Below are 23,756 nucleotides of genomic sequence, written 5' to 3' on the forward strand. Positions count from 1 at the left end.
TCATCGTGGCTTATCTGCTTTGTCTTTGCTTTGTAACACCATCTGTACATAGGCAATCCCGGATATGATTATCTCCAGCAATAAAAACTTAGGGATGAAATTCACCCTTTGTTTACTGAGGGGAGATAAAACTTGAGTAAACTCGAGCAACTGAGTGTATTAACTCAGTTCAGTACCTAAGTAAGCTTCAGTGTATTTTTTAGGCACTCTAGCTTTTATTATAGTCTTTGTATAGCTTAAACTAGGCCTCATTGAATCTCTTCAGTTCAGTTTAACACCAACCTCCCTTTAAGCCATCTCTCTACTGATTGGCTGCCCCTGGCAAACAGAAGTTCTGAGAAGCAGCAATAAAAGATGAACTTTAAGTATTTAGTTTTATCTTTTATATTTAATTACATTTTAGAGAGAAATGTTAGATAGTTTCTACAGAACACAGGCTACTTTTATAAAAATACAAAACATCTAATGGATTGTAACAGTAACAACCCAGGCTTTAAAGATAAAGTGGTGACAGTTGGCTCATTATCAAAGAGCTATAACAGTAAAATGTTACTGATGTCTCCTTAACAGTATAACCTTGATATCATCTGTTTTTGGGAGAATTCGGCCGTAGAATTCGCTGTGACCTTCTTTAAAAAAAAGACTTCGCCTTTGCATCGAGATGGTGTTGTTGGGTATTTTGCTTAGTGCTAACCAGTGCTAAACCCCTGTAGGAGTCTGCTTTTCTTACATTGTATTTGTCTTGTTTTGTCTTGGCTGTTGTCCCTGTCGTTTCCAATGCAGTGCTGAAGACCGTGCCCTTTACCGCCCGCACAGCCAAGCGTGGCTCTCGGTTCTTCTGCGAGTCCGCTCTCAATGAGGAGTACCATTACTAAGCTTGTAGAACTCTCTATCTTCTCAAAGGTTGCTGGAAACAAACAGTTCTCTTCTTGGTGTCCTTCTCTCCTTCCTCCTCTGCATGCCTTTCCCCCCCCCCCCCCCCACGATTCTCCTTTAACAGTTACGCTCACCTCTCACACCTCGGACCTGTGCATGTGCACTGTGACAAGCCCTGGAGACACGCCCGAGTGCGGGTGTTGTGTTTCTTGTTTTTTTTTTTTTGTCTTTTTCAAAACAATTCTCCCTCACCCCACGTGTGTTCACATTTTCTCCCTCACTGACCATCATAAGGTGCTGGGGTAACAGTTTTCTTTCCACAAATGCATGGAGTGTGACACCCACATTGATCATCATTGTTTTATCAAATACAGCAAACCATAATGTCACAGAGAGAGCAGTTTCCAATCTGGACTTTAAGAGTGCTGAGAAGTAAAGAAACGCCGTTAAGCTGGCTGCTGCCATCTAGTGGCCAAGACTCAAAAACAATTACTGAGCTATGAACATACTTAAAAAGTTTTTCTCTTCTTAGCCTCTAATTGGGTCACTATGACATTAACATGTCGCACTACATCTTGCAATATACAAGCTAAGGTCATCATCTTCACAGCAGGTATGATGTAGAAGTGTCTGTGGCATTATACCTTGCTTTTTTTTTGTGTGTGTTTTCAAAGAGTGTTTTCATTCAAAATTCATGTTTGTTCACTATCACATGTCATTATCACATGTTCATAGTTGTGTGTATGCTGATTGCTTCATCCCTGCTGCTTGCTCCTACTGCACCCCCTGCTCTCCCAGTTAGTCCATGTGCCACGCTCGCTTTGCCACTCTGGGTCACTTCTCGGTGACTCGGTGTGGTCTGTCAGGCTCGTTGCTATTCTGCATGGTGTGTGCATATAGATCATCTGGTGCATTTCAGGAGTTTGTGTGTGCTACTAACATGCAACCAGGTTGCTTCACTGAAGGTTTTGAGGTGTTTGAATCACTGGTTGTCAGTGTTTTTCCCTGGCTGCATGCATGCTTCAGTGTTTTGTTTTTTTGGTGGTGATGAATTGTGTTTGTTTCAGTTTACAGTTGTGCTGCACAGAAAGGTAGAAATGGGCTCTCTTCCATCTTGCTGGTAGCCACTTTGCAAAGCAGTCTGGGTCTAGTAACAAGGAGAAAGAAAAAGCTTTTATCCTTCTCTCCACTCCCTCCTCCCTCCTCTGCCAGTTGAAACAGTTAACAACCTCTAGCTCTGTCCTCTCTCGTGTCCTTACCCAGCTCTAGCTTTTCTACATCCAGCCTACTGCCACACCGCTTGGCTCTTGCAGCACTCTTTTAGTAAAGCCAGTGTGAATTGTTTGGCTGACGTGCACCGGTCAGCCTCCTTCTCCATTTTTAACCTTCATTTTGTCTTCTCTTCATCTAGCCCTAAAGAAGAATAATATTACTAAATTTCCCAATGTCTACTCGAGGGTAAGGAACTCCTCCAGTAGCACCCCTGTAGTGGATGTGCCCCAAACCTGGCAAGCATCTCTTTATTACCTCAGTTTCTGTCATACTTCTTTCATTTCAAGTCCACTCATCATTGACCTACTTCTGTTCATCGATGTACTCATTAATGCTCCTTTGTAGCAGGAAGTTTCTGTGTGTAGTGATTAGCACATAACCTTACTCTCCTCACTTGTCGCTTTGGCTTTATTGTAGAGAAAAGATACATTTTCATGCATTCACAATATGCATGAGAGATTTCCTAGATTTCTGGCAGAGGTTTTTAAAAAAAATTCTGTGGACTGTCTCATGTTTAAAAACCAAAGACAGGTTGTTTGGCTGTTGTTTGTGTAGACATCACACTGCTTTGAAAGACAGGCTGCCAGCACTGTGAACATGTGAGCTCATCAAAACACCCCGATGAAGACGCCTGACACCATCTTTTTATCCATGCCCATCCCCGACCCTTCTTTTCTATCTCAGATTTGAGGAATCAGCCTTACAGGAGAGCGGACGCCGTACGGAGGAGTGTCAGGAGACGCTTTGATGATCAGAACCTGCGGCCGGTCAACAATGGCGACGTAGTCATGTGACGAGGGAATAGTGCATGTGCTAGGGCTGGGGATGGGGGGAAGGGAGAAAGGTATTGGGGGGGTAGAGAGAGAGGGAGAAAGAGAGTAAGGAGTGACAAAAAGATCGAAGCAGAGTGAAGGATGACGCGTGAAAGTCAGGTGTTTGTAGCAACATGTGAGATGATTATGTATATATATTACATAAGAATACTCAATATTCCACATCTGTGCTATAGTATTAGCAGCATTTCACTATGAAGGACTGGGACACGTATGGGACTGAATTTAAAGTGTCTGAAAGGTTGATTTAAAAACCTTTGACGAGCCAAGTGCCTGAATTTTATTGTTGTTGTTTTTTTTGTGGTTTCACGTCACGTTGCCGTGTTTGCCTAATGACTGTTCTTAATAATCCCACTCTGAGCAATACAACGTGACCTGGCTTTAATTTTTCAGATGTGTAAAACTGGACATGCGGTGGCCTTAAGAGCCACGTGAAATGGCGTTACGTGGGGAAAGATGTTGAATGTACAGGACGGGTTCTCTTTTTAGCTGTTACAATTATTATTGTTACGGCCCTTTAGTCCGCTCCTCTAACAACATGAACATGCTCAACCTGCACTTTTTAAAAAAATTTTTACATCTCATGAGGGTTTCTCAAATTATTAAAGGGCTGTTAATGTGGTATGAACTCTATATTTGTACTAAAGCAACTATAAAGGTAAATAAAGACCAGTTTAATGTGAATTCTGTTTATAGCAGGTATCTCCATACTGATTCTTCTGTCATGTCTTATTACGAGTGATCAGTAAGGGCTGAATTTGTAGCTTCTAATCCATTAAAAAACAACTTATTTTCAAGTTGTGCATATCTGTAGCTGCACAGCTGGTTTTGTGGAAGGAATTATGCAGAGCAAGAAAACCGAATACCTTTTCTGTTGGGGGTAGAAACTGCACGCAAGATGCGAAACTTTACTGGATGATCTTATTGTCAGAACTGGACATAACTAAACGTCGTGCTTCTGCGAGCGTTTTACAGGTTAACAACATTCCAGGTCACCGAGTCTACTCGCTTTACTGTAATTTTAATGTATAGTATTTAACCACTTAAAAGATTCATTTAAGCTTATGTCGTCATCTAATGTGTGTTTTAAAATGGGGCAAAACAAAAGTATACAACATAAAAAGTTTCCTAAATGTACAGATATTTTGCTACAAACTGTTTTTTTTGTTTTTTTTTTACCTAATTCACATCACCAGATGGTTAATATTGTACATATTGTTTAAACAGAAGTTTTCCCTGCCTTGTGCTATACAGCTTGAATGTTATTTTAACTTAGTTTTTCCCCCCATTTTTGTATATTTAATTAAGCCAAATTCAGCCAGAAATCTACAGTAGTGTGTTTGATCATCTTTTACTGTTATGCAGACGGCAGTGGGGTCACGCACTTTACCTGTTAGGGTGTCAGAGGTGCATAAAAACAAAGAAAGTCTGGAAAAGGTTCTGATGTGCAGATGTTTATACACGCCAACTTAATGGCTACACTAACAATCAAAAGTAGTTCTGTTCATTGTCTCCACTGAAGCATGTGACGCCATCGGCTCCTTTTCTTTGCACTTCACTGTCTGTGGCAGCGTAACTTCTCGAACTGGATATTACCAGCATGCTTTTCTCTTGGACGTTCACCAGAAATGTATTTTAGGCAGTTTGTGCTTATAACAAAGTAACAATTTTTAAATTAGGTGATGAGATTTTCAATATGTTCAAATAAACTATTTACATTAAATATAAAGTTCTTTACTCTCTGTGGTTTGTTGTCTGATTCTTGTCAAAACGATGAAAATATAAGTTCGTGAGTGCAGATGCATTCATGTAGCTTTTGTTTTTTTGCCAAGAGCAGAACCTCACATTAAAAAGTTAACCAGTGTTTCTCCATTTGTTCTATTTAAGCAATGTCAATTCAACCTTATATTATGTGTTTAAACTGTAAGTAGTTACAGTCCATACACAGTGTTTGTCTGACTTATTCATATTTAGGACAGTGACTGAATATTAACCAGTAGTAAAGTACACCATAACTGAACCACAATGCAAACTCTGTCCCTTAAAATAAGCAGAAAGATACATTAAGTGGTTATGGCTGCATTTGTGTTAGTAAAGTGTTACCAATAACTAGCAATAGATGTAATTTTGTGTTTCCGCAACACAAGGAGTTAATATTCACCCACTTAATGTTTGCCGAATATCAATATTGGACCACTTGTTTCCCAGAATTAAAAAATACTACAAATCAACTGCAATGCAATGCAAACTATATCCCTGAAAATTATCAAAAGGTTAATGCAAAGACTGAGACAACATTAGACAGCATAGGTGTTCCTAATAAACCAACAATGGCATCACCCATTTAGTCTTCTTTGTTGGCTATTTGTAAATCTGCAACAGCATGGCAACAATCCTATAATCTTGGAAGGTTTGGCAACAATTTATCGTCTAAGTAAGTCAAAGCAACACCTGCAGACAACTTCCAGTGAAACTGTTTTATTACATTTAACTAAAGTATCGATTTCAGCAAATCCTCCAATTAAAACCTTTCATTCATTCAAACCAGCTGCAGTTAAATTACTTCAAATCAGACGTAACCCCCAGTATTCCTGGACATGTGGACAAGTTTCTTGTATTTCTACACATTTGCAGTGTGTCATAAAGATATGCTTTTAAGTGAATATAAAAAAAATTGTCAATGGAAAACATGTATAACTACAGCCAACTGAAGAAAGGTAAGCTAACAAAAAAACAACTCAGTATTTAACAGCTGATCAGTTTCCTGATATGAAATTAGTCAAAGTCTATGTAAAAGCTCAGTATATGGCATTCCCATAAATACCACAAATCAGTCCATTATGGGCGTATGACCAGCACGGTCAGATGAGCTTGAAGGGGAATGCATGTTTGGAGAGGAGAGAGCAGCATGAATTATTATCAAGGTGCGTCCAGCTGTTCCAGCAAGTTTCTTCTCCTTTTCTCCAGCTCTCCTTCACTCAGCTCACTGCCCGACGTGTCCCAGCCACCCTTAAACGCACCATTAAAAAAATACAAAGATTCAGTCATAGTGAAAATTTGATCTTTTTAAATAACTAGTTAACCGCAAGACCTTTATCTCATGCTAGAAACTGTAAGCTAACATATACGCTCGAGACTTCTTTAAAACACTGACTTTGACCTGAGCCCCCCAGCTAATCTCACAATATAGGGGCAATTTTTTATAATAATAATAATAATAATAATAATAATAATAATAGTAACATTCACCTCCTCTTTGGCTGCTTTCCTTTTGGGAGATTTCTGTTTGGACTCTGAGCGAGATTTCCCCCGAGACTTGTCGTTCTCTTTCTCCTTCTCTACCTCCTTTTCTCGCTTCCCATCACGGTCTCTTCCTTTCTTCTCGTTGTCAGAATCTGGAGACGCCTGTTTGTCATAATTACAGTTAGTGCACACACCAGTGTTGCCAGTACATTTGTATTTAAGACATCAAGCGCACACATTTGTTTCTTCCTGCACACTTACAGACTTGTGGCGTCTCTTCTTGCCCTTCTTCTTGTGCTTCTTGGATTTTTTATAGCTTCTCTCTGTTTTCAGGTAGAACATGTCAATGAACACACATTGTGGCACTTTTTCCCTTCCTAGATACACAAATCAACTGATCGGAGCTGTAAAAACACTCACCAGATTCTCCACTAGATGAACGTTCTGAGGGGGATTTGGACTGTGACCTCTTTTTCTTCTTGTGGTATTCCTCATCCTCAGACTCGGAGCCCTATTAAAACATTACAGATTAGCAGTGCATGATATGAGCAATGCTTTTTGTAAAGTGTGCTTTGCTACATCATTTTCCAGTAAATCTTTACATAAAATACAGAATGGAATGATGTGCATTCAGTTAAACCCTGTATTTGACTAAAACAGTGGGCAGAAAAGTATTTTTTTTTAAAAACATGTTTTTTTAAACATTTGATCTGTGATTTAAGTGTATAAAATGTTCATTTTCTTTTGGTGGTACTAACTGATCGAGAGCGGGAGCGCTTCCTGTGGTGCTTTTTGGACTTCTTTGAGTGTTTCTTGGTCCTCGAGTGGTGATGCTGGCACTCATGCTGTTAAATTAAATAAAAAGTAAATACCAGGTTAAACATCATTATAGTCGTCGTCAAGTTTAAAAACTTCATGCCCCTGCTAGCGTCATGACTCACCTCCAAGACATGCATGAAATCTTTGAATATTCTTTTCCTCTCCGACTCCAGAGTCACGTCTTCAAAGGCAGGCTCTTTTAGGAACCTCTCTCTGACCTGAAATGGTAAAATGTCAGTTATCAGGAAACATTAAACACAATCAAGACTGGAAAAAAGGGATGAGGATAAAAACAGAAAATAAACTGTGTTGCGAAAACACACGAATTTGATCCGCATTGAAAGTACATACTCCCTCCCACGTAGTCTCTGGCTCCAGTGGCGGTGTGGCCTGCTTCAGCATGTTCTTGAAAGCAGCTTCTTTCCTTTTCATCTTCCTGGCCTCCTCCTTCTCTCGCTCCCTCTCTCTGGCTTCAGCTTTCTCAAGCAACTAATTAGGAAAAAGGGTTTCTAAGTGAGTTAATCTTATAATGAAATACAACAAACAGCCATGGTTCAACGCACACATCTTTCATCCCAAGTGAAGTCTTTCAGATGGGACAGGGCACAGAGCAAAAGGTGGGGTACACCCAGGAAAGGTCACCATATCCACACTTACAGCCAATTCAAACCTGCATACATCCTCAAACAAGCAGGTCAAGGCCTGTGCTTATGTATACTCATTAAAATTTCATTGATTTGGGCCTGTTTATCCTGAAAGGTGTATTATTCTCCTTTTTCCATAATTTTATAATCTGTAATAACATTTTTTTGTTTATTTGGGGGCCGTAGAAACAAGTAGGCTCAGCATTGACACATCTTGTGACGGGGATAGGTGGATTACATGTGGATACAGAACTGATGAGATCACTTTTAACTGTGTGGAAAGATCTAACATGAGTTTTAAAATAATTATTAATTCAAATGGATATGATGAACGTATTTTAACACCTAACAACAGGATAAAACGTAAAGCTCTCTAAGCGAAGGAGAGGTGCTGGTTATTTAAACTGTGACCTGTTTTACATTTATTATGCTGATTTAATAGATTAAACCCAGCTGCTGTAGGGTCAGCTACTTAACAGTTCACCCTACTTTAATATCAATATTTGTGTCCATTAATGTTTACGAACAGGTGCCAACTCAAAGCATATGATGCAGAGCTGGAGTCTTACACTGTTGAAGGCTAGCTTTATATTTCCTGCATCCAGCGTGGTAGCTCTCTTATCCGAGCTGATGACTGATCCAAAGTCATCAAAGCTGGTGTTGACTTCAACCAGGAATCCTTTGTCCTGGGAAAGAACACATCAGATAATTATTAGATGTATAATTGGATCAACGCAAGGAAGGTGCACGAGTGCGAACTGTTCCTTAAAAATACCAAATATAAATAACATTTTATGAGGTTAGAGTAATACCTTAAGAATATCTTTGATTATTCTCTTTTCATCATGATAGCGTGCTTTCAAGTCTTCCACATAAAATTTGAAGAGGTCCAGGGGAGTGGAACCTGCGCAACAAACAACATTAAATTTAAAAATGTGTAAATATTGATCCTTGCAGCAAATAAACAAGGTTCAACAGCATCAATGGACCACAACAAGGGTGCAAAACAGTGAAGCCAAATAATTAAAGATTTAGAGACTAGTGTATTATCGGAATAAGTATGAAAATTAAAAAGGAAAAAATATGGAAATAATAAGGAAATTAAAAGAAAATATAACCTCAAAAAGCTAAACTGTGATTCATAAATCGTTTATGTTGTCAGTTGTGAATGTTTTATTTCAGTGTTTATGCTATGATTCAAGTCCGACTGTCACATTCAGCTCATGCAGACATGTGTGCGTGTGGCCCGCTGTCCTACCCGGCTGGCCCAGCATGTTGGCAAAGCGGATGTCTGAGCTCAGTGTCGGGTACATCTCCATCCAAGCAGACATAGAGTGAAGTTGGCCGTGATCATGAAGCTCGTCCAGAAATTTCTGAGAAAACAACAAGAAGAGATGAGGATCGGGAAAGTACATGTGGCCTCTTCTTTTGGCTTATATTAAAACTGTTATTAACCAGATTAAATGTGAAAAATTACATGCAGCGCATTTTTTTTGTTTCTTTTTGAGACATCAATTCTTTGTTTTTGCTTCTCACCTGGAAGGCCTCTCTATTCTTGCGCTGCCGTCTTCTTTCCCTGAGAAGTGTCTTTTGCTTCTCTTCCTCCTCCTCCTTCTCCAGAGCCCGAATATGTTCCTCAAAACATATAAGGGCATCTTCTTTGTCCATATCTGTAAGCAGATAACGGCACTATCAGTAGGCTGAACATATACAAACACACATTCATGCAGAAGCACAATGACCTGATAAGAAATGTTTTTCTTCTAATTCTACTAAAACCATTGTATTATCTCATACTTTGCAGCTCCTCATCCTCTGCAAAGGTAGGGTTATCTAGCAGATACTGCTGGGCCTCAGACCAGGTGGTGCGGTATGTGACGTTTGCCATGTTGTCCAAAATGTTCTTCAAAGCTTCCCAGTTCCTTTTTCTCAGCTGCTTGGCTTGCTCCTAAAGTAGAGAATACAACCAGATGGTAATTGCACTAGACCATAAAGCTCCTACTCCTAAATAGGACACTGAAAGAGGACTTATACACAATAATTATGCCAAACATGCTAACTAAAAATAAAATCAAAGATTCCTAATGCACTTTGGAGCCCTTACCTTCTCTTTTTTAGCAAGGTAGAACAACACGTCTTCATAGATCTCTAGCCTGTCTCTCTCTGGCACGCAGCTCCACACTTCAAGCTCACCAAACATCTGTTCTGCTTTCCTGGATTGCAAGAGTACGCACACAGACACACACAGACACTTTAGAATATTTTTCCCACAAAGCCACGTGAGGGCACCATTTCACTTGCCAAATTTAGCTTTAAGGCACCAGTTATGGTTTTTTGCGAGCCATCCCAGGCACAACACAGAAAAGTTATGTCTTTTAAGATGTGTGCTGAAAATATTCAATATATTTGACGTCTGTTGAAACCCTGTTGCTCAGAAGAGTCACTCGGTGTTACAGGCTAAAACAAGGTATTAAATGCAAGGACATACACCCACACAGCATCAGAAAGCCTTGCTCTCACCATCCAACTGCCTGTTGTGTGCCACCCCAGACTACAAACCCAGTGCCAGCAGAACACTGAAGCTGGCTTGTTGTCAAGGTCACCAGTTGATTACCCCTTTTCCTCTGCCCATCATCACGACTTTCATCCAAAAACTAAAGAGTGCCGATGAAAAAGACGTTCCAAGAATTTATTAAGAAGTTATATGATATTTTAAGTGTTTATGTGTTGTTCACTGAGATCGAGTAAGTTTCCAATAAGTGTGTTTGTTGGAAAGCTGTTGTAGACATTAGCAAACAAAATCAACAACAAAAAAAGCTAAGAGATTTTGAATTAGATATAACCTTTATGTCACATGCACCTTGACTTTGAATAGATTCATCAATCATTAACTTTCTAATGAACTCATTACACATGCGAAACTTTGACCTTGTAACAATTTGTTATTGTGTAAACAAATTCAGCAATATCAACGTGACTAGCACTAACAGGTCAAAGCAGCTTAAGTGGAAGTCAACAGTGCTGTAACTGCACGATGGTGTGCAAGCGCCACAGATGTCCTCTCACTCAACCAGTCTGCATAATCATATTGACAGTTCAGAGAACTGCAAATCAATGCAGGGGGGAAAAAAACAAAATACTTTATTGCCATATCACAGTAACACTTACTTGTATCTAGTGGTAGATGTCATCTTTTCATGGTTCTCCAAGAATCTCTGAAAAGTCTCTTTTGACTCTTTGTATTTAATTCTGGCCTCCTCCTTTTCTTCCTTCTCTGTCTGGACTTTGTATGCATTGAACGCCTGCTTCTTTTCGCTCAGCTTCGGAAGTGCACTTTGTTGACAAGAAAAGTAACAAATTGTAAGTCAGAGATGGTGACAGTTTAAACTTACTATTGTATGAAGGATAAACAGATCTCTGGAAAGCATTGTACCTGTAGCGAGGATCATTGATAATCAATTTCATGGCCTGTTCCCAAGAGGAGTTGGAGGATACACCCTGAAATACAAAGCATAAGAAATATTCATGGTGGTTTCAAATAAAATCTGCACACAAGAAATATTTCAAAAATATTCATATGGATTGCCTTGTTGTCCTGTTAGAAAAAAGTACATCAACCTGGATACGAAAATGGAGCTTTTTGCTGCTTTGGTCTAGAACAGAACACATTTTCTTAATTACTAATAGATGGTGGGTTAAAAGGTGTGGAGTGGCAATAAATCAAGAAGTGCCACCAAGGACCTTTGTAAGTGCCCTTTCTGCCACTTGCCTCTCCCAAGGAGTGACTACTTCATCCATTATGACTGATTCCACTATGTGCCTCGGTCTTGTCAGTTGTCACAGTTATTCTAACTCACTCAGGCATGCCACTTTCTCTCGCTGTCTTAATCCCAGCCAGTCCTCGTGCCTTTGATCCAATAAAGCTAATCATAAAGACACAGCCATTAAGATCTTGCAGGAAATGGCAAGCAATCTCAGAGGAGAGCTTTGTGCACAAAATTAAAAAGCTCCTAAATATAGCAACATTCAAGGTGGGTGGTGCTAGGCCGCCGTGCAAGCCGAACACACAACACGTCCACAGCAACAGGAGGTGAGGTTTAATAGGCCTCCCAGGGGCTCAAGAGCAGGGACAGGGATTAGATCCAGGTCTGAATGCAAATGATGTGATGATGAACACATCAGGCACTAGAGAACACTGAGGTGGCAAAAGTAGTCTTAAAAACAAATCAAGATTTGGATTCCAGTGCCAACAACAGAGCAACAGTCAATGGATACTTAAACACACACATTAAAAAAAACAACCCTCAATGGAGACAGTTGAAAAGCTGTAGGATGACTTTTTGGGCACAAAAATGTAGCAAATTATCAGATATTTGCTTTCTGATTTAAAACACACTCTGCTTGATTAAAGAACCAAATTCGTGCAACATCATGAATCAAATTTTGCTGCACACTTGTTGACTGCCTAACATCTCACATAATTAATTTATACACTGAAACATAGAGAACATTTTAGAGTCAGAATCTGAAAACAAGAATTACTCCCCTGCAGTAAAGGTGTGCCTTCTCTCCTACAGCTTGTTAACAGTCTGACTCACCTTCTCCTTCAGCAGCTCTTTGAAGGCCTGCTTGGCTTCTTCTTTTGTATTCCATTTGTACGTTTTCTTCTGAAGTTCTGGCCTTTCTTCTTTTACAACCTCGACACTAAGAGCAAAGAAAATTATTGACACTGAGCACTTTTGTAGTTCTCTGCAATCAAAGATGCATTAAAAAACGGCTTTGTTACACCAATATTATAAGTAGAAAGTGCTCTGTGAACGCTAACCCAACAGAGCTGTGGTGGCCTGAGATGACCATAATGGGGATACCCTTTAAAGCTAGTTTTTGGTTACAAGCCCGACATGGAACCCGACGTATTAGCCAGAGGTCCCTTTACTACAGTTTGGAGCAGCGGACCTTTTTTATATGCACGGAATAGTTTTCCACAAGATCGCTGCAAAAAGTGCAGCCTTACCTAATGTCCACACTACTGTTACTCATTTTATATTAATATTTAAAAACCGTGTTGGTATTGGTGGCGTAACAGTAATAGTAATAAATCACACAGCAATAGTACAGTCATGTAGTTGTAAAAAGCTTGATAACATATTAAGTAATCCTAAGTATTCAAAATACATTACTCTCATTGAGTAACGTAACGGAATACGTTACAGAATACATTTTGTGGCATGTATTCTGTAATCTGTAGTGGAATATATTTTAAAAGTGCACCCCAGGGTGGCTGTGGCTACAATGTAGCTTGCCATCACCAATCTGAGTGTGTGTGTGAATGGGTGGATGACTGGATGTGTAAAGCGCTTTGGGGTCCTTAGGGACTAATAAGGCGCTATACAAATACAGGCCATTTACCAATTAAAAGTAACCTTCCCAACACTGCTGACCTCATTGTTTGAAACTTTACCCACATTTAATAAGAGCACCGGTTTAACAATACGTGACAGGAAATGAGGAAAAGCATAACAGGTCCATTTAAAAATTTGCTTTGACCATCATGTTCAATTAAATGAGGAAGCGCAATCTAAGCTGTTGGTATTTTGATGGCAGATGTGTTACAAGCTTGCATTATATTAACTTCTCACAATCACATGGGTTTCTAGCACCACTATAGTGATTTTATGAAAACAAAAACAGCAAAATTTTTAAACAATTCTTAAACTAACTTTCAAAATGAATTACTTCAGAGGCTTCCATTCAATTACAACAAGTTTAAAATGTAAAACACTGTAACTGATACTTTGAGTATTTCATGTTAACATCTGCATAAAACTGTATGAAGACCTTTTCCTTCAATTCCTTACTCCCTGTAGCCACCAAAAGGCAGCAGGGTGTACAACAATCAATCAGAACCCTAGGATTTTATGAGTACTATGGTGGAATACACTGTCATAAACATAGTATCTACTGTGTTTAACTAATTGAGAGGAAGATGGTACAAAACTGAGGAAAATCTCTGGCTAAATCAGCAGATCATTGTGCATTACAGCCTACTTTCCAACTTCTTCTTAAGCCAAAGCCCATTCATTATTTATTTTCTGAAATGGATTATGATACAGCCGTTGAGTCATATCTTATGATATGACTGTTTAATAATAATAAAACTAGAATAGCTCAGACTGCTGTGGTTATATCAGTGTGAGAATTAATCAATTTTTATTATTTATTTACATCAATACTGTAAAAGTTAAATTAAAAAAAAAAAATCCACCATCTGCATCTTGCTGCAGATTTGTGGAGCTATGTGGTCTCTCTCCACTGCTCTGAACCATTCTCACAATAATGTCATTTCCTGGAGAGGCCTCTTTTCATTTGCCGAGCTATTGTTGTCATGCATCACTCTGACCAGCACAGCTGTTCCAGATCGATGAGAGCAGCAATGTGGCTGGCTTTGAGTCCATTTATTAATCACTACACCTTCTGATTCATAATCCACTTCAACCACAACAGCAGGTATGCTTGGAAATAGCCACACAGGCAGACATGTCATTGCGCTTGCTCAGTTAAACCCTAGATTTATAATTGTTTACCTGGCTACAGCCTCGGTAGCTGCTGAAGTCTCAGAGGAAGCCACAGGTGCATCAGCCGTCTTCACCTCAGGTGTTTGAGTCACTGCTGCCTGGGATGGTTGTTCCTCTGAGACTACTACCGCAGTTTCCGCCTCCACTACAGTCGCTGCAGGAGCTACATTATCTGCTTGCACAGCAGGAGCTGCAGTGGTTCCAGGAGCCGCTGCCTCTGCAGTCCTAATGTAAGATCATGACAATAAAGCCATACGAGATTAATAATTGTTGATGACTGCTGTATTTGTTAACCTCAATACAAAATGAAGACATCCAGAGTAACAGCAAACTCTTACCCATTCTCCTCTGCTTTGATCATAGCTGGAATTGACAAAAGAGATAACAGTTAAGGCGCTTGCTTTCATTTTTAATCATGCAGCAGATCAAGAGACCTTTTCAAAGATAAATGTACTAAAGGAGCCAACAAGTGTCCTGTGTTTTGTAAGTCCTTTGTTTGCACATCAATCACACCACATCCCCTAATGTATGGAGTGATCTGTTGACAAAGTCAGCATTCTTCCAGTCATTGTGCCATTAAAGGCTTTTCTGTAGAAGGCAACATTTTTCAATATAAAAATCCCTGCCTTTCATACAACAGCTTTGATATAATCAGATACCGCGCTTTACCTTCCAGGTCCTCCAGCTCTTTGGGTTTTGTCCATCTTGACTCCTTTGTCTGAGAGTTGTAATAATAAGGCTTCCCTGTGTCTGACTTGTACTCCTTCCAGGGGCATTTTGACAGCATTTGCTAAAGAATTCAAAGAATGATGGGAAAGGTTTTTTTAATAGTTTAAATGAACAGCAAGGCCTTACCGGTAATTAGTGTGAGTCAATATCCATAGTCCAATAACAAATCAGTTTTTTTAAGTATAGATGACGCACATATTTTAAAAATAAAATTGTTTAATATATGCACACAAAGGATTTAAATAATTCCCCCAAAATGAGTGGGGCAAAATCCAATTTAGCTTAATCTGGTACATTTACCATTACTGTAATTTTAATACGTGAGCACTGCAATTGCTAAGTGCCAAATGAATTAAATGTGTGTGAATATGCAAGTAATATAAATAGTTCAAATTAAAAGCTCTGTACCTCTGCAGGAGATTTGAGTTCATCCGGTTTCTCCCATGTGGATTGCTTAGTCTCTGTGTTATAATAATAGGTCTTTCCATCTAGTGATTTATGTTCAGTCCACACGGATTTCTGAAGCAAACAAACACGACAGATAAATCAGATAATTATTTTGGTTGCATTTTGAATGATTTTATAGTTCCTTGTTAATTGTGTCTAGTCTTTCAATGTTTCATGTGCACAAACCTTCTTTGGCTGTTCTTCCTGCGGGGATCCATTTGTGGTACTCTGCAGGGGGAACAGAAATAAAGGTTGTGAGACAGCAGGAAAAATACTGGAGCTAATGATGGTAGCTCAAAATTGTCAAAGCTCGTAGACTTCCAATTACTACATATCAAAAAAAAGTTATACTTACAGATGTTCCAGGAGCAGCAGCTGTGAAAATAAACAATACAAAAAGTAGTCAGACTTTAAACTTCTAAATACGCCTAAACATTAATTTTACTGCATTAAGTAAAAAATCCTACCTGTGGAGTCAACACCAGGCTGTCGACAGGAAAAAAATAATGTTATTGGTGGATTATTTTTTTTCCCAGTCTTAAAGTGCACATCTACAGATTCATTATTAACAACAAAACAGTAAGAGACACAGCTTTACTAATCAGTACATTACTCCACAACCTCAAGATGTATAGCTAGTGTTTGGTTACATGTGTCTTATGATCACTAAACCCATCTGGACAATAATAGACACATTGCATGCAAGTGTAAAATTTTCATTAGCTAGTGTTTAATTAGGTTTTTTAGCTGTTTTGTTTCAACATGAAAATATATTTTTTATGGAAGGTTATAAATTTATAGCCATGTTCCATGGCTGTGCAAATGTTTCATTAGGCATTTCACAGACTGCAGTGTATTTTAAGAAGTGTGAAGCAGAGCACTCAAGAAACATAGTGAAAAGAGTTACCGGTCCCGTTGGCTGTACAGCCGCAGCTGGTATGCGAGGGGGCATCATCATTCCTGGCATCATAGGTGGCATCATGCCTGGCATCTAATAAAAGAGGCACCATGAAATATTCATCTGGTATTTCCATGCTACCTAATCCAGGCAGAGGTATTTAGACACAGTGTGAAACAGGTTGCTGGTGTGTAGAAGGCTGCTTGACTGATTATGCTGCGCTTACTGAAAGTGTGATGCCACAGCCTGACACCTGTGAAGCAGCAATATGCCAAACTACAGTGTTTCACCACCTCTTCAGACTTGCGTTTCTGGCACTCTGATCAAACACTCCTCCCCATGATCACGCCTATTTATGCATGACAGGATTACATGCATGATCCACTTTTTTTTAATCACTAGATAAAAAAAAAGAAAAAAAGACTACAGCTACATCATGCCTATTTATTCATTAACTGTCAGCTAATGAAAGAGATTTAAACTGACGAACTAGAGCAGGGCGATATGTCCAAAAATATTTATCACGATAAACATTTGAAAATTTGCGATAACGATATAACTGACGATATAATTGACACCAGACAAAATACTTTACAACTCCACAACTTTATTAGTGCAAAAAAACCCCAAAACAACAACATCAATGTATTTTCACTTAAACAAGCAGCTGTTTTATGTGCATTAAAGTTATATAAAAATTTAACAGTGCAAATGCAAATTCCTTTCTGACAGTTTAACCAAAGGGCATTTCCAGTGGAAATTGGCCGACATATCCTCAGCATAACCATGTATAATATCCACAAAACTTAAAAAGAGGTTATACACACACAATACGGTAATATTATGTTGAAGCACAGTACGTATCACTCCGCGAGGCTCCTGACTATGGTAGTCGTAATGCTCCGACAATCCATCAAGCGGTGCGGGTTTGTAGCTTAGCAAAGTCGTACTAAAACATTTGACAGATTTTCGAGCGCCGTGTACCACATACAATCGTTTCGAGGTCAGTAAACACAACCAGAATTCATACATAAGGCCCACTGGATTATAAGGGGCACTGTCGATTTTCAGAAAAATCAAAGGATTGATTTTAAATGTGCCGTATTTTCCAAAAAACACAGCAACAACGACGGCCCGCTAGCTTGCGCTACCAAAAATAGTGCTTTGTTGTGTTTTTGACGGACGAAAGCTAAACCAGTTCCACACCCCTGAAGTTGCAGCATTTTTACAAACCAGTTCTGGTTCATCTGTTTCATTTAACGATCTGCTTTCGCCGCCATGCTTTTTCTGCCGTGTGCATATGAAAACAAAGGCACTGCGCATGCGCGTTTTACCCATATTCTATCGCGATATTTCATTTTTCTATCGTTGCCCAACATTATACTGGTATTACCGTAAACAGTATGATATGGCCCAGCCCTACGACGAACAACATTTTTTCTTCAGTTAATTAGCGCCCCTATCAAGCATTTGGAGCGCTACAAGATAAGAAAATATACCTGGTCTGTAAATGTTGATGGATGTGGCTAACATGAAAGTATAACCACTTGATACATGCAACAATGATCAGAACAATTCAAGCAAATAACTAGAAAAAAATGTTAATTCTTTCACTTTAAAACATTTTGAGATGTGTCTCATTTAAGGTTATGCTTCTCCCTAAATTATTAAAGTGGAGGGAGAAATAAATAGGCTGCCTAGTCCCTAGACTTTATAAGGCACAGAGGACAAAAAGAGGGAAAAAAAAACCCCAATACAAACAAATCTATGAGGTTACTACAAAGCTCACCTGTCCCATTGGCGGTGCCCCCATTGGTGGCATTATACCCGGGGGAATTATACCAGGAGGCATTGGTGTCATGCTGGGAGGTCGCTGTCCCATAGGGGGCATTCCAATGGGAGGGAAATGAGGTGGTATTCCAGGTGGTCCCATCTTCATAGAAGAAGGAAGACAAAAACATTATATCGTAGTTAGAAGAAATACTTTCTTAACCCTCTGAAATTACCTGGATCTCTGCAGTGTTCCATATAATATGCAATCTAACATTATACTGAATCACAGTTAATTACACATAATGAGTAAGACCTAAAAGGGGGAAATGAAAGAAAGCAAGTGCAACTCTCTGCTCCTTCAAAGGCTAATTTAAGTTAGGTGTTCTAGCTGAGGAGATAAAATAGGGAGTGTGTGAACACTGGCTGCCACAGTGTGTGATGAACATGGCAGAGGAACTGTGCTTCAGTCACACTAACTTTCACAGGACCTTAGGAGAAGCACTACACATGCACTAAACTGGAAAGAGCAAAAAACTAAATCAAATCTACAGATGTGGAAGTTGACACGCGAAACAAACGCAAGTGAAGAATATATGATCAGGTTTGCAGGAGGATGATTAATATGAAAATCAAAAGAATTGTGATTTATAGTAAAGTTATTGTTTTAAATATACAGATGTTAATAATTACTGTGTGAGAGAGGACGTTTGTACAGTTTTGTTGAGATTGGGTCACCTATAAATACATAAATACAAGTAAGACTGTCAGGGTTTCTCCTGCACAGAAAAAATGTTTGAGCATGAAAAAATCCCCTCAGTTTCTAAATGTACCTAGACACGAGCCCAATCAGCCCAATATGCAATATTGAAAACCTGCAGAAATGTGTGCAAAGATAAAATCAATGTCTGGAAAGGTCCTTTCTTTTTTTCCTTAAAACAAAAGAAGAGAAAAAAAGGGAGTTTGTATCATTACTTAAACAGCTACTGGAAACAGTTTTTGTAAGATGTTGCTGCTGCTATAGGAAGCAAGAGTTTACTGGTATTCTTGCCTAAGAAATTTATTCATATAACTGCCTATAATTCTAACTTTAACCCCCAGCAAATTTATAAGTAATCAATGCAGAAATCAAAGTAATTCAAATTATGTTCTTTTGGATCTGTAAACAAAACTGCATTTTGATGACTTACAAATGGGGGAGGTATCGCCGCGGGCGGTACACCTGGATAAGGTGGTGCTTGGCTCGGCCCATTATTAGCTTCCGACGAAGACTGTGAGGAGTAAGAAACACCACACAGAGTTAGTGAACTCCCAACAGCCAGTTGTGCAGTTAGCAGTGTGCTTCAATCAGGAAAACTACCATTTCTCCAGATATGTGTTTAAGGAATTGTGAAATTAAGTAGTTTACAGCTAATAAAGCACTCTAAATAAATTTGGCTGCTCCCAAATAAAAAATGCACATAAAAAGTAAAGTAATAGCTACATTGCCCATTTCAATTAGTGCAGTTACATGAAACCACAACGAGTGTGTGAATATTTGGTTTGAAAGTTTAAATGAGGTAGTACTAATTGGGGTGTCAGTAATCAAAACATTATATGAAATCAGTTTTAATTTGACATATATAAAGCTTATAATGTCTAAAGACAAAAGACTAGAAAAACTACACAATTCTCGTTTTGCGACAAATTATCAAGCATTTGGTTTATTTAAAAAAACGTATTAATTTAAAAAGTAATATCTGCATCATTAACTGAGGATGAAACGGTGCCTACCTTAATCTACACCTTTTAAACAAGTGCTTCCTTTTTCTTTTTACATAAAGAATATTTCAAAGACTTCCGGTTTATTCAGAATGAATAAGGGTCCTCTAATGCGGACACCAACATTACATATGGCACAGGCAAACACATGTACCCATAGCCTGGGTAACAACAAATTCATGCGTGAAGCTTTAACATTTTTTGTATCTGAATAACGAACCCTAAAGAAAGCCTTGTAGTTTAACCAGACAATATATTATCATGAAATAGCATAGTAATGATTGTTTTCGGTGATCATATGTCAAATATGGTCTATTTAAGTCCACTCATTTGGGTGCATGAGTGGGATATTCTATTTTACTACTACGAAATTAATACTTTTAACCGATAAAGTTCACTTAACTCCTGACTTAATCTGATCAGTAACGTTGGCTGTGCTAATGTAAATTATGTGGACTGGTAACAATCGTAAGAACCTGAGATAACTGCTGCTGTTTGTGATGAATGACTGCAGGCTCCGTCTAATCTCTGGAAATGAATCGTAAAAGGCTAACGCAAGAGTTCAACTGCTTAATTATTCAACTAACCAAATACACTTTCACCACCGTAATTTTACTTCACGAATACCGTAACACGTTTTGCTGATTTTACACATTAACAAATCAAAGGGCGTGCTATACCCAAAAAAGCTTCAGCTAAAGGAAACCGCTTATAACACGAAGGTAGGCACATACCGCTTTATTAGCCCACTGCTAACAAGAAATGCTAACCCGTGGTCTTTGATACACGGCATTGTAACGGTATAGTTTAGAGAAGAAGATGGCTGCTAACAAGGCCTTAAAAATTCATACACATAGTCTTAACAGTTTTCGTCTTTTTCGTTACCGCTATAAACTATTTTTTGAACGCCTGCACTCACCATGTTGAAGAGAACAACCTCCGAGAAATTTGAGCACTTCTCAACAACAAGCAAAACGATTGGTTGAGCTTCCGCCTAGCGCTCAGAGGTCAAAGGTAACAATTCTGTAGCGTCATTCTGCGTTGGAAATGCGCACCAATGCGCAACACCACCGTTTCCTCCAAAAGAAACTGGCGTGTTAACCAAGGAAGAAACAGCGATGGAAAAAAAAGTCCACTTTAAGTCAATACGCTATAGTCAAACTTAAACATAAAATTATATGTTTCTTGATGTTAAATAGCTTAAAGTAAAAAGCTGCATGAATGAATGAATGAATAAATAAATAAACAAATTCTATTTTCTATTATGAAATTTAATTTATGCCATACAATATATGCAAATATAGAGAAAGCCACATAGACTTGTCTCATTAATACGATATATGGTACTGTGCAACAGTCTTGATCCAATCCTCATTTCTTCATATTTTGCTAGGTAGAATGGGCAATAGGCGCAAGAATTTATTAAAATCTGCGTAAACGTACATGGAAATAAAAATATAAGCCAAAAACAGAGACTGAATCATTCTAACAAGCTTGAAAATCAATATTTTGTTTGACCATCTTTATTCCTCAACAGAGCCTGAAATCTCTTAGGCAAGCTATCTTGTAATTTCTTCAGGAAGGTAGTCTTCATGAACAGTTATCCAGGCTTCTTGAGGGACATTCAAAGTTCTTCTTTGAATGCTGGCTGCCTTTTGTTCTGTTATCTGTCAGGATGATTGCTTCAATTATGTTGAGGTCGAGGCTCCGGGGAGGCCCATCCATGATCGATAGTATTCAACAGCTTATCAAATCAGATAAGCAGCTTAATGCATATTACTAATCAATTAGTTTATTTTTCATTTGTTGCCTTAAATAATTAGGAACACCTGGTAAGAGGTAATTGTCATTATGGCACTAATTTACGAACTGTTAAATCCTTATTTTTAACTGTTTTAGTGTTCGTGAATAAATACCGATCAGGTTGCTCTTTACACCGTAACAGAGAGTGATTCCCTTTTTTATTTTTGCTGTTATAACAGGTACCTATTTCAGAAGCCGAGGTAGCTGGTGTTCAGACACAGCAAAATTACCTCAGTGTATTGGGGATCATTTGAAGGACCGGCTGTGATTTTCCAATTATTGGCTTCTGTGACACAGCTCTTAGACCTCTGTGGTGCTGCAAAGACTCCCCATGACAGCGGAAATTATAAAGCAGTCAGTCTACACAGTTTAGCTTTAAGTGCCTTTCACATGGCTGCAGCACTCACTTTTTCTCCTTTCCTTCTTGCTTCTGCATTCCAGTCATATATTTTCCACACAAAACAAGGTTAAGGAGTAGCTCACCCATTAAGGTGTTTATTCAAACAGAAAATTAGTTTGATGGCCTAATGAACATGTTTTCATTTATTGCTGTTCTTGCTCTGCAGATCGCCTGGACTCTATATTAAAGATTTTGAACAATCAGATCCGTGCGTGTGTGTTCAGATCTTTTCAAAATGAAAAATCGATTATACAGGTATACGCGATGTCCGGTTTATCTTTATGCTTGTCAGTGAAGTTGTTTACCGGAGTTGTCCCTGGGATTTAGAGTGCCACCGAGGTGTGAAGCATGCAACAAAGAGTTGGAAAACAGATGAGCCCTCACTTGAGGCAGACTGCAATAAACTCTGATGCATTTCCTGACAAGCGCAGGAGAATTCCCTATCGATTATCTTAACAAGCTAAAAAACAAAAAAAGGAAGTGACAGTGAGGGGCAGAGATAGATCAGGCTTCAGTCTAATGATGGGAGTCAGTCAACCACAGTGCATCAAACAAACAAAAAAACAGCCATGCGTCAGCATCGCTTGTACATAGCTGCTTTGACAAACTGATTTATTTTTTATGAATAAAGACATATTATATTTAAAATCCTTGAGAATGCTATGATGTTTCCAAACTAGTTTTCACTCTTCAGTCCTATACGCTGTATATTTATGCGCATTGGTGTTCCATAGTTTCACTGTTTGCCAGAACCTCATTCTTGTGTTTGTGTGTGTGTGTCTGTTTGTCTGTGATTGATTCACAATATTTGATGTGGTCAATGTTTGCTTCTGGCCATTTTACCCAGTGAGCTTTGAGCCCAGCCTGCTGCTGACCTGCCTTACAGGCACTCTTCTCTCATCTGACAATTGGCTTCCTGTCAACCACAGTCACATTAACTATCTACAAAACACAGTATTACAATTCCAGCTTGCTTTTCCATTTCCTCTCATAAAATAAAGGAGCAGAAGAAGCTTTGTTAAGATTAGTTTTTTCTTCTCTCAGCTGCACAGATTTTACAAAGAAAAAACAATTTTGGGTTGTAGACGCATATTAATGGATTTTTTTCATGATTTATTTTTTAGCTCTTTTTAGTTAAGATTTTTTTTATGTTCACATTGCCTCCAGTTATTTCTTTGACAAGCAAAGGCACACTGCTTAACCAAAGCTCTTGTGCTTTTTATGTTTCTTGAGAAAATATTTTTTTTCTTTTTAAAAGCCTTTTTAACCTGTGGGTGATTACTGAGCCACATAATCAATGAAATCATGACCTCTCAGCCCTGCTCTTAAAAAAAAAAGTCAAACATGACATATGGCGTCCTTGCTATATGCTGCCTGGTTTCTACTTGACTTTACATTGTACTGCTTCTAGGAATTCAAGAGATCGCAAATTAGGGATGTAATTTTTCTCACCCTGTGTTCTGCAGAGAAAATTTATTGCAGGAGTTGAAAAACTATTTTTGGCAAGATTCTTGGCTGGGGTGCAATTATCTCACACAACACAAATCTGTTGATTGCCGAGCACCAGCTAGTCACAGTCTCTGCTTCTGAAAGAGTTGCTGATTTCACAGATATCAGTCATTTTGGTCAAATGGTCTGTTTCTTTCCCTTTGCAATGCCACCCACACACATGCGTTCGTTGCTTTC

General features: G+C 38.7%; 2 protein-coding genes across 8 annotated transcripts in view; one reads left to right on the top strand and one right to left on the bottom strand.

Annotated features, from left to right (window-relative positions):
• fmnl2a (formin-like 2a) overlaps positions 1–4,718 on the top strand; it is a 50,284-nt gene extending 45,566 nt beyond the window's left edge. For 2 of the 6 annotated variants that reach the window (XM_080903240.1, XM_080903243.1), the window contains 2 exons: positions 784–903; positions 2,833–4,718. In XM_080903240.1, coding sequence (XP_080759366.1) covers positions 784–875 — 92 coding nt within the window. In that variant the 3' untranslated portion in view covers positions 876–903; positions 2,833–4,718. Of the gene's footprint in view, positions 1–783; positions 904–2,287; positions 2,385–2,832 lie in introns of all 6 variants that reach the window. The other 4 variants (XM_080903239.1, XM_080903242.1, XM_080903238.1 and 1 more) reach the window with 2 other exon arrangements.
• Positions 4,719–5,443: 725 nt separating this feature from the next.
• Positions 5,444–20,861, bottom strand: prpf40a (PRP40 pre-mRNA processing factor 40 homolog A). 2 transcript variants are annotated; one of them, XM_080903244.1, is made up of 27 exons: positions 20,787–20,861; positions 19,297–19,377; positions 18,126–18,269; positions 16,346–16,429; positions 15,906–15,924; positions 15,794–15,813; positions 15,625–15,666; positions 15,400–15,510; positions 14,932–15,052; positions 14,601–14,625; positions 14,272–14,487; positions 12,286–12,391; positions 11,121–11,185; positions 10,856–11,020; positions 9,792–9,900; positions 9,485–9,635; positions 9,224–9,357; positions 8,946–9,060; positions 8,500–8,591; positions 8,257–8,373; positions 7,395–7,532; positions 7,166–7,261; positions 6,983–7,069; positions 6,645–6,735; positions 6,486–6,547; positions 6,231–6,386; positions 5,444–5,990 (listed from the first exon to the last, which is right to left on the bottom strand). In XM_080903244.1, exons 1-27 carry the CDS (start codon positions 20,787–20,789, stop codon positions 5,901–5,903), a joined length of 2,640 nt encoding a protein of 879 aa, XP_080759370.1. In that variant the 5' UTR covers positions 20,790–20,861; the 3' UTR covers positions 5,444–5,900. The 2 variants fall into 2 exon arrangements, with proteins under 2 accessions (XP_080759370.1, XP_080759371.1); XM_080903245.1 differs by lacking the exon at positions 19,297–19,377 and having other exon boundaries at positions 20,787–20,860.
• Positions 20,862–23,756: the final 2,895 nt, after the last annotated feature.

Source organism: Rhamphochromis sp. 'chilingali' (assembly GCF_963969265.1).
Source record: "Rhamphochromis sp. 'chilingali' genome assembly, chromosome: 14".
Lineage (NCBI taxonomy): Eukaryota > Metazoa > Chordata > Actinopteri > Cichliformes > Cichlidae > Rhamphochromis > Rhamphochromis sp. 'chilingali'.